At 50.0% G+C, this 10,825-nt stretch overlaps 2 protein-coding genes across 10 annotated transcripts in view; one reads left to right on the top strand and one right to left on the bottom strand.

Annotated features, from left to right (window-relative positions):
- Positions 1-963: 963 nt before the first annotated feature.
- On the top strand, positions 964-2,304 carry INSM2 (INSM transcriptional repressor 2; the record flags this gene model as incomplete). Its single annotated transcript, XM_083864440.1, has 1 exon — positions 964-2,304. One exon carries the CDS (start codon positions 964-966, stop codon positions 2,302-2,304), a length of 1,341 nt encoding a protein of 446 aa, XP_083720566.1.
- A 1,938-nt stretch (positions 2,305-4,242) lies between these two features.
- RALGAPA1 (Ral GTPase activating protein catalytic subunit alpha 1) overlaps positions 4,243-10,825 on the bottom strand; it is a 129,865-nt gene continuing 123,282 nt past the window's right edge. For 5 of the 9 annotated variants that reach the window (XM_083863641.1, XM_083863644.1, XM_083863645.1 and 2 more), the window contains one exon: positions 5,629-7,284. In XM_083863641.1, the coding sequence (XP_083719767.1) occupies positions 7,094-7,284 (191 nt within the window). In that variant the 3' untranslated portion in view covers positions 5,629-7,093. Of the gene's footprint in view, positions 5,603-5,628; positions 7,285-10,825 lie in introns of those variants that run through there. The other 4 variants (XM_083863643.1, XM_083863650.1, XM_083863649.1 and 1 more) reach the window with 3 other exon arrangements.

Here is a 10,825-nt window from a genome sequence, read left to right as displayed (position 1 = left end):
CGAGGCGATGCCTCCAGCAGGGTGAGTCCGGCCGTCCTGCCGTGGCAAGGGCTGTCTGTCTGTCTGTCTGTCTGTCTGTCCGTCCCCGGCCGGGGGGCGAGGCTTTAGCGCGGTCACCTCCAGTGGCCCATCCCGTGTGTGCAGCCCCGTCCTGCCCCCCCCCGGGCCGGGCTGCGGCCGCTCCAACGGGAGATGCTGCCACCGCGCCCTGGGGCTGCTGAGAGCCGCTCCATTCCCCTAAAGAGGCGCTCAGTGCTTTGGCAAACACGACACGACTCCTGCCTTGTTCCGGGGGCAAAGCGGCTGCCCCGGGCTCACGGCACCCGCCAAGGGCCGGGATGGGGGAGCTTGGGGCGCTGCTGCATTTTGCTGTCCCGCACCTCAGTCCTGCCTGCCCCGGGCTCGGGAGGCTCCCGCGGGTGAGGCTGCCAAGGGACCGGCCATGGCCACCGGGCAGAGCCGTGATTTAGCACTTTACGCGGCGGCGGTAGCCCGGCAGCTCCGCTCTGGCACCGGGAGCTCCCCGCGATGCCGGGGCTTTCTGGCCACTTCTGGGAGCACTCCCGGTATGGCCGTGGGAAGGACAGGGCCCGTTCCCAGCCCGGCTCCCCTGGGCGAGGGGCGAGCGGGGCGGTCCCGCGGGCCCGGGGGGATGGAGGCGCCGCTGGAACACGCACGGCAGACCCACGGCAGCCCCGGGCTCTGCCCCAGCCCCGCCCGGGCCCCGGGCCGAGGGCAGCGCCCCCAGCTCGGGGGTCTCCCATTCCCGGCCCGCACCTCCCCCAGCCCCGCTCCCCGCCCGTCCCCGCGGCCGCAGCGCTCCCGCCCCGGCGGTGGGTGAAGCCCCGGCCCCGCTCCGGCCCCAACTCCTCATTGGCCGCGGCGGCGGGGGAGGAGAGGCCCGGGCGGGAGCGGGGCGGGGGTATAAAGGCGGTGCCGCTCCGCTGTCCCGCACCCCCGGCCATGCCGCGCGGCTTCCTCGTCAAGCGCAGCCGGAGACCCGGCGGCTCCTGCCGGGCGCGCCCGCGGGACCCGCACCGGGACCGGGACCCTCCGCCCGCCCCGCCGCCCCCGCAGCCCCCCGGGGGGAACAGCCCCGCCGCCGGACCGGGAGCCGAGCGGGAGAAGGGCGAGGAGGAGCAGGAGGAGGAGGCGGCCGCGGCCGCTCGCCCCGCGACGTGGCCCCCCGGCTCCGGCTGCGGGCTCGCCCCGCCGGGGGCTGCGGCCGCCTGGGGAGTGACGGGGCCGTGCAGCGCGGCGGGGCCGCGGGCGGCTCTCTTCGAGCGGTGCCTCAGCTCCCCCGCCTCCGCCGAGTCCTTCCCCCTGGCCGCCTCCTTCCCGCCCGCCGAGAAGCTGCTGCTGCAGCCGCGCTCGCCGCCCGCCCCGCCGCCCTCCGTGCCCGCCGGGAAGCGCCCGGCCCGCGCCAAGGCGCCCGCCAGGAAGGGCAAGGCCGCTCGGAAACTGAGCTTCGCCGACGAGGTGACCACCTCGCCCGTGCTGGGGCTGCGCATCAAGGAGGAGGGGCCCGAGGCCCGGCCGGGGCCGCCCGCGGGGCGCTCGCCGCTGGGCGAGTTCATCTGCCAGCTGTGCAAGGAGCGGTACGCGGACCCGCTGGCGCTGGCTCAGCACCGCTGCTCCCGCATCGTGCGCGTCGAGTACCGCTGCCCCGAGTGCCACAAGATCTTCAGCTGTCCCGCCAACCTGGCCTCGCACCGCCGCTGGCACAAGCCGCGTCCCGGCCCCAGCGCCGAAAGCGCCGCCTCGGCCCCGGCGGGCAAGGAGAACAGCCCCGAGCGGCGGCCCCGCGGCCCCGCAGCGCCCCCGGCCCCGCCGCCCGCCCGTCAGCACCGCGGCCCCGCGGACAGCGCCCCGGCCGTCCCCGTCCCCATCCCCGGGCCGGCTCCCGGCGGGGAGGCGTTCGCCTGCCCCTGCTGCCAGAAGCGCTTCCGGCGCCAGGCTTACCTCCGCAAGCACCTGGGCACGCACCGGCCCGCCGCCTTCGGGCCCCCGGAGCGCGGGCCCCTCGCCTTCGCCTGCCACCTGTGCGGGGCCCGCTTCCCCTCGGCGGACGGCAGGGACAAGCACCGGCTGTGGCACGCCGTGCGGGAGGAGCTGCTGCTGCCGCCGCCCGCCGCGGGCCCCGAGAGCGGCGCTGGGGGCGGCGAGCGGGAGGGCTTCCCCTGCAAACACTGCCCCGCCACCTTCTTCAGCGCGCCCGGGCTGGCGCGGCACGCCAGCAAGTGCCACCCGCCGGAGGGCAGGCCGGTCCTGCTGCTCCAGGTGCCCGTCCGGCCCGGCTGCTAGCCCCGCGGGACTGCTCCCACCGCCCGGCCGGCCCGGCGAGTCCTGGCCGCGCCGCAATTCCTATGGAAAGTCGCGCCTCTCGCGGCGTCGGAAGAGCCGCCCGGAGACTCCCGGCCGGTGGGTAGCGCAGGGCTCAGCGCCCTCGCCGGGCCCCGCAGTGCAGGGAGCGCCCCGGGGAACGGGAACGGCCCCGGCCGGCGGCGACGGGCGAGGAGCCCCGGCAGCATCCCCCGGGAGGCGGCCCGCCGCCAGCGCATCTTCCGTAGCGACCGAGAAAAGTACGGCTGTATATAGGGTATCTAAAGAGAGGAATTATTTTTCGTGAGAAAAGGAGCCTGGTTTAGTGACCTTGTTTTAATAGCCTTAGCCCCCGAGCTTCAACGTTCGTGGTGTTTTGTTTGCTGTACTCTGTACTGATAGCTGAGAAGGTAAATGTTCATATTAAGTCAGTGTCAAGTCATATAATAGCTAGCAAAACGTATGGGAAATTAATCGTGCTGTCCGCTTAATTGAAATACGAGGTGTCGATCTTCTGTCGCTCAGTGCGCATCTCTGCTCTCTGTGTCTGTACTCCGGCACCCGTGTGGTGGGCAAAACACAGTCTCTGGCCGCCGCCCGCTCCCAACCCCGCTCCGCTCCGCTGTGCTCGGGAGTGCGGACGGACAGCGGCCACAGGGGCACTGGGTCTCCCCAGGCTGGGCAGGAAAGCGCCTCGCCTTGTCAGGCGGCATCCCACCCCTCTCCCCTGTGAGCTGCGCTTTCGATGTGAGCTCCTCCGAGTCTCGTGAACAGCTGAATTTAGGACGTGAAGCAGTCTTTAGACATGTTGCTAAAGCGCAGGTGGCAGGCTACCTTCCTTCTCCCGAACAACACCCACCTTTAGCAAAGCAACCCGCGGCGTGTATTCCCTGCCTTTGACAATGCTCCGGCCAAATGCTTTCAAATGCTGTTGATTTTACCAGCTACTGACACTTCAGCCAGTGTTTGTTTGTTTGTTTATTTATTTATTTCCATGAGTGCTTGTTTCTAAATGTGATAGCAGATGAGTCTAAAAATAAGGGCAAGAAAATTCAATAAAGGATTTAAAAGAAAGCTCATGCTTTTCTTGAATTCGGCAGGGCAAAGTGGGTCAGCTGGTGACTTCTGAAGAACCAGACTGATCCCAGTTGCAGTCTTTGTTCTAACAATCTCTCTGACATGAGCATGTAAAATATTTCAATCTTTTGATTAGCATCCTCTAAAGCAATTATTTCCGTAGTTTTATATTTTGCTACACAGAACAAAAGATATATCATGCCCAAAGGCTGCAAGAAAGTGATAAGTGGTTTATGTTAAACGTGCTTCATGGACTTTGTAATTTTAGTTCCACAACCTGGATGAACAAATTAATACAATATAACCTAATGCAGCCAAGATTTGCTTTCCGACAAAGGAGGCTAAACTTGCAACTCACCAATATGCCAAAAATAAAGCATGTTATTTTAAGTTGTGCATTTTTCTGTCGTTTGTTGGCAACAGAGACTTAGGTAAAAATGCCCGTTTATGCAATTAAACGAGTTTACCCCGGAAAAAGTCACTAGGTTTGTTTTTTTTAAAATCATGGTTCCCCTTTCTCTCCTTGTGTAGTCAAAGATGAAGGGCTCCAGACCACGCAAACATGATGATTATTAACTGCTCCTACAATTAGCACTTTTGAACAAACAGCCTGCCAGAGGGAACAGCCTATGCTTTGTATTATCTGAAGAGCTACATGCAATGGATTTACTAGATATGGGGAAAAGTTTTTAGCTGGGCGTTCTTGAGAAGTTGTATGTACATTTTAATACAAAGGAAAACTAAGCTGTGTATTGCATTTAACAGCTCCATGTACATGTAATACACAATTCATCTATAAATTGGACTAATAATCTAATCAGTGAGGTGAATGACTAATATACAAAAGGTGGTAAGAATAATTTTATTGGATTATTAAATAGCATGTCTTCTTTTCAACCATTACAAATTTGTAGATACTACATGAATGACAATACATAATTTCTTTTTTTATCGTTGCCCTTATGATATATTTACACATGCAGTTAGTACTGATGCCATGCTACATTTTGTTAACAGCATTTTGTTGTTTACTAGACTCAAAATGTGAGCATTTAATTTTCTGTAGGAAAATACCTTTGGGTGGGTGGAAGTCGTGTACTAATCTGCGCTCAGAAGGTTGAAATTATTAACATTTCAGGCCAGGCTCCTGGAGCATGTTCCCTTTTCTTCCCTAGTACCCATCATCACAGCAATGAATTTCTATCAGGAAAATGTTTATTTATTTTTTTTAATGTAAGAAAAAAGAATATACATCTAGATGGAGCAGCCTAATGATAATGGCTAAAACTCATGAAACTCAATGGCATTTACTATTGACACCACTTGGAAAAGCAAACATTATAAAAATATTTGGAAGCCAAGCATAAGTAGAATTTCAGCACAGTGATTTTTTTTTTCTGGCATAGATTATCTGCAGAATTATGAAATGATACATCCCTTTATGATGAAAGGGTGCTATGAGCGAATTATTTCATTTGGATTCTGTAATGCTTGAAAGGCCATTGAACTATTTTATTCTTAACATAAATAATCTGTACACGTCTTGTGCATTAACATCGTGACATCTGACAAAGACTTTACAAATGCAACTTAAATTTAAAATTGTACATTCATTTTCAAATTGTACATATTTCTTTCTTTGTTACAGAGAAAATTGCAATGGGGCACAATAAATATAGTGTAATCCAAGTGCAGTCTCCAATTCCATGTTGACTCAAGATCAACCAGACTAAAAACCCAAAGTTAATCATCCATAATCATCCAAGTAGGCAAAAGGTGCAGGGTACAAACTGCAGTGCAAAGGAAAAAAAAAAAAGGCAGACTGGAGTTTGATAAAAAAAACCCAAGTTAAAATATTAAAGTAAAATTCCTGTGTCACTGTTTAAAATAAACATACAGAAAAGGAGTATGCAGGGCATGGGCACACACACATGAGACACTGTCCTTGAATGCAAGGTGTGAGCAGTAAAGAAAACCAGAATGTGGTGAGTCGCTGCGGGAAGGGTGGCCAATTGCTCTTCACTAGAAAGCTGCAGGCATCTTGCCACTCAGGACTTGTTGGCTGAGCCAGAGGAGCGGCGCAGTTTCATGGACATGCGGCTCTTGCTAGTCCGAGGAGACATTGGAGAGGCTAAGTCTGTTCCATCCACCTGTGCTGTTGCTGCTGCTGGAGTTTCTCCCGGCTGAGTCTCTGGGCAGAAGCCTGCAGAGGACAGCAAGAACCAGACGGGTCAGCACCGCCTTCCGCACTTGCAGCACGGGATCTCTTAGCAAGGGGCAGACAGGAATTTCAGTGCTGCTGTCACTGCCACAGCATCTCCTAGCTCTTTACCAGCTGTGGGTGATGGTATTGCTCATGGAATCGGCAACTGCCACAAATCCACGCCTACAGAAAAGATGATTGCAGAAACCACTGAGCTATGGGACTGCAGAACCCCCTTGCTCTGAGGCAGCACTGAAATGGGCAACATTCTCCAGCTAACCAGGAAAACAAATAGCTCCAGTTCCCTTGCAGGGATGGGGAATCATTAGTCAAACCATAACCCAGAAGAATCCAGTCTTTAATGAGAACATGAAGGTTAACAGCTCATTGCACATGAAGGGAGCTCTAGGAATGCTGCTGAAGAGGTGGAGTGAATTGGGGGCCAACTGAGAGAGCAAAGCATCTTCTCCCATACCAACTTTAGTTGGTGCTTCAAAAGGCAAATTCCTACAGGGCCCACAAGGCAGAAGCTTGAACAGATTGTACTAACTGGATGCACTATATGTTAATGTTTCTTTGTAAAAGGAACAAGATGAATTTGAGACAATATTATGTAATTAATTAGCCCAGTGCCCAGAGCTACTCTCCAATGGCCCCAGAGTCCTCACTGCAAGAGACAAGGCTCTTTCCTACAGCCTATCTCCAGATCTTCCTCCATAGAGGTACAAAAGGAAAAGGAGGAAATATGAAATCAAAATCACATTCTCCTTCCCGTGCTACAGAAAATTAATACTATGAACTCCCATCCATAGAAACTAAACTGCATTTTCATTAGCCATTTACAGAGACTAACAGTGTGATTGAATTCAACTATCTCAGTTGCTTCTGAAGGCTTCTAACCCATCTAATTTACAGACAGAAGCCTGGTCCTGCAGGTGTCAATGGGGAAACCCCTGCGGACTGCAGTAAGCCAGAAATCACTTGCTATTTCTTTGACATCATGCTATTACTAGTAATTCTTTAAAATAATAATGCAATAATCAGAACTGAAGGTCTCTCTGCCTCAGTATACATTTCACATATAAAGGGTGCAAAAATCATTCAAAACTGGTCATGATTTATTTCAAAAGATTCCTCTAAAATCAAATGAGGTTGTAAGGTAAGAAATCTAGGAGCAAATTAAAAAGATTGTCATAAACATGTGGTATTTAGCAACCTGGCTGTTCTTGCCTGGTCCCTCACCTGCCTGCTCCAGAGCAACAGCATGGTACTTTCTATCTTCAAACTGACACAACGCATCCGAGTGACAGGGGAGAGAAAGGGCTGTTATTTGTTCCCCAGCTGGTGACAGTAATTTTGTTCATGAACTAGGTACTTCACTGCCAAACAATCTGGAAAAGCATGATAATGCCTGACTCACTGTGCCTTATAGAAAAAGGCAGGCAGGGAAACATGCATTCGCATTTTCTGAAATTCTATCTTGTTCTGATTTTACAAGAAATTAAAGCATTTCAAATGGTGGAAATTAGAGAATAGAAAATAACCGTTGTTGTTTTGCACAGCATACCATTCACAGCTAGCGTGAAAGACCTTCCGTTTCAAGCCTTTGCCCTTTACCTTGATGTGGCCAATGCTTTCTAGTGGAGGTTTTGGAAGGAGAAGAAATATCACAGCATTTCTTTCTTTGTTGAGAATGAAGAAGTGATGAGGAAGGAGGAGTGGAAAGAAGTGAGGAAAGGGGAGGAGAGAAGATAAAAGATAACAGGTGTGAGACATGAGACACGAACCGCAGAGATTGAAGGGTATTAACAGATGAGCACAGAAAACGGAATTTCGAATTTCATTATGCAATTGCTGCTCATGCTACAGGTTAAAGAGAGTGATGAGTTAGTTATGTGCAATGAAGCAACAGCTTTGAAATACGGCATCATACTTACCAACTAAGCATTACAAGAAAAAAAAGGAAGGGAGAGAGAAAGAAAAGAATTCTATAACATTATCCAGATCCAACAACCTTATTAATAGCAACTGAGATACATCCTAAACACTGAAATGCTTGCTTAACATTGGTGAAAACAGTTAAATACTCACACACATACACACAACTGGGAAGGAAAAACAAATGGCAACTTGATATATGGCTTCTGCTCTCCAGCTGTTTCACAGTACTCAACATGTTAAAATTATAACCGGTCTTAACATAAGACTCCTGAAATCATGTAAAGAAGCAAAAGCAGCTAGTTTTAAGCTAGTTAGTCTATGAACTATGAACAATGAAGGGTTAAACCCTAGTGTGAAATTTTATCATGGGTTGTTGGATAAAGAAAAACTCAGTCTGCCCCATTATTTCAATTAAAATATTATTCCAGTCGTATCTTAAAATTTTGTTTCTAATTCCTGTGGACAAAAGCACAAATTCTCATTTAACCACATTTTTTAAAAGAAACTTAGAGCTATTGAAGAACAGAAGTCATGTAAAAAGTGATTTTCACATCTGAACATACCACACCAGAAGAGTGAAGAATAACAGCACTTAAAATATGTTTAAAGTCTGACAGAAATTAACAGATTAATTAGTAACTAAATTCCTTTGAATTTTAGATAAGCATATATACACATACATACGCTCATACACACATGTGGATATTAAATATTGTATATAAAAATTTTGCAGGTTTTGCTACCCCTTCAGAGTTTTAAGATTTTCAGTATAAAATGCTATTATCTTTATCTCTCTCCACAATTGTCCTGGTTCTGGCCAGGATGGGGTAATTTTTGCAGTAGCCAGGAGGGGTTATGGTTAGGACCTGGAAGTTATTCTATACCATCTTGTGTAATTTTCTGGGGAAGGGCTCACTTCTCGGTCAGTGTAGTGTGGTGGAGGGAGTGGTTGGGCATTATTGTGGGGGGGTTCACCTCCTACATCAAAATGTTTGCCTCTTTCTTGTACCCTCTGTCATTAGCACTGTTATTACTGTATGTTTTCTTATCTCATTGCTGTTTGCAGTAAAAATTGTTCTTATCCCTTGAGCTTTCCCTTTCATGCCTCCAATTCTCCTCTCCAGCCTGCTGAGGAGAAGGGGAATGATGGAGCAGCACATGGTTTGCAGGAGCACATGGTGTCAGTGGGAACATGGAATTGGAGAATACCATTCCTAAAACACAAGCCTTCTTTGGGGCCTAATGGGAGGCACGAAGGGTTGAGATAACAACAGAACTGCCCAGAGTGACTTGAAAACAAGTTTGATCTAATCTGATTTGATTTGTTGTATTAGGTCCAGACCTACTGGTCGCAATGTTGTTTGGTCTGCTCATGTGGGTGTGGTATCTAACTCCGTACATGTTTTTGTATATCCACTATGTGCTCATAATTGTGCTCTTTTTCAGAGCAGGGAGGGGGATTGGGATTGCTTTGTTGCTGTACTACCGAGTATCAGTTTATCACACGGCAAGATAAAGGGCAATGAACGTCATTTGGGAGGTGTATTCAGCGTTTCTCTCTTATCCTTACTCAGGCACTAGCTCTGGGAGTCATTAATAATCACATCCAGTCTGTGGGGGGAAATGGGGGAGTTGATTTTCCTCAGCTTTTCACCCCCTTTTCCTCCTTCAGACCAGTTAAAACAGCTTTTGAGAATTTTGAATTCCTGCTGGATGTTAAGGAAAGCATATTCTTGTTGCTAAATCTGCCATGTCTCCTCAGTGCAGTCTACACCATATTTAGAATCGAGGCAGGGATTTCCTGGGAGGTTATTCAGAGATCTGCCCTGAGAGTGGATGGTCACGAGTAGCGTAAAATGGGGGAGAGAATGGGCCAGTTTTTGGGGAATTTCTCTGCTCCAATGGTTTAGCAGTTCATGTACTCTGATAAAGTGACAGAATATTTGCAAGGAGAATGCTGTGGCAGCTCTAGAGAGGTGCAATAGAGAAGATGTGCATGCATCTACATGATGTAATTTTACAGCCAACTTCTCTACCCGGGCAGTGACATCTTGCCACAGTTCAGTGGCCCAGATGGTTTCCTTCTGCACTGCCAATCACTCTTTTTACACTGCTGTAGCACCCCCACAGAGCATTTGCCACCATGAGTCAGTATAGAGTACTGGCCATTCCTCTTGTTCAGTGACACCTGAGGCCAGCTGGAAGGCTTTCAGGTCTGCACCCTGACTTGATCCACATTGTCCCTAAACAGCTTCTGCAACTTGTAGGACTCTCTTACGTCATCCTTCCATTTTTGATGTATCCCTACAAAATGCTAGGAGCCATCAGTGAAGAGAGAGTATTCTTTTTCATATTCTGGTAGCTGATTATATGGGAGGGGTTGGAGTTGGGCTACTGAAGAACATTGCAACAATGGAGAGCTGAATCAGGCTGCCAAGATTAAAGTCCCTCAGGTGGATCTGGACTAGAACATAAGGGTGAATTATTTCTATAAACACCTGGGCCACCACGATATTGAGTGGGTGCATCATATTCCCTATCCTGCACCAGTCTCTGGGAAAATGGAACAGTACAGTGGACTCTGAAAAACTACATTGAAAGCAATGGGCGGTGAGACCTTCAACATTGGGATCTGCATTTAGCGCAGGCCCCCTAGTTAGTTAACACTAGAGGATCTACCTTGCTTGCCCTGCCCAATCAGAATGTCAAAATGTCAAATGTACAATGCAGAAGGATATAAAGTCCTTGTGGAGCATATGAGAAATGTGTTAGGGAAGAGAGTTTGGATTAATCCTGCCTCAAGCAAAGGCAAAGCCATTCATGGGATTGTTTTTGCTCAAGGACCTAGGTGCACTTGGGACACGGAAACACAGTGCATACCTCCAGGGAATTTGATTTCTGGGTTAGAATAGTCTGTAATGTTGAATTGTATAAAAGTGGTTGCTGAATGACACTGTCAGTGTATGCCGGAACTACCATGGAGAATGAGTTTGAATTGCTCCAGTTGTGAGCTCCTGGTGCAGCTTGCAACCACTTGACAGCACACTAGCCCTCATGCCCTGTAAGATCTCTAGGATGGACTGAACTCACAGTCATTGACTAAAAGAAGTCAGTAGACAGCTTGGAGGGATGGTCACTGACTATGGAAATTATATTCATGCTTATGAATATATGAAAGTATATGTATATAATAGTCGGAAGGTGTAGGATCTGGGCATGATGGAGAGATGGTATAGAATAAGGGGGGGAAAATATCCTGGTTCTGGCCAGGACAGGGTTGAT

Source organism: Zosterops lateralis (genome assembly GCF_965231275.1).
Source record: "Zosterops lateralis genome assembly, chromosome: 6".
Classification (NCBI taxonomy): domain Eukaryota; kingdom Metazoa; phylum Chordata; class Aves; order Passeriformes; family Zosteropidae; genus Zosterops; species Zosterops lateralis.
Note: the sequence above shows the minus strand (reverse complement) of the source record. Positions and strands in the feature narration are given on the sequence as shown.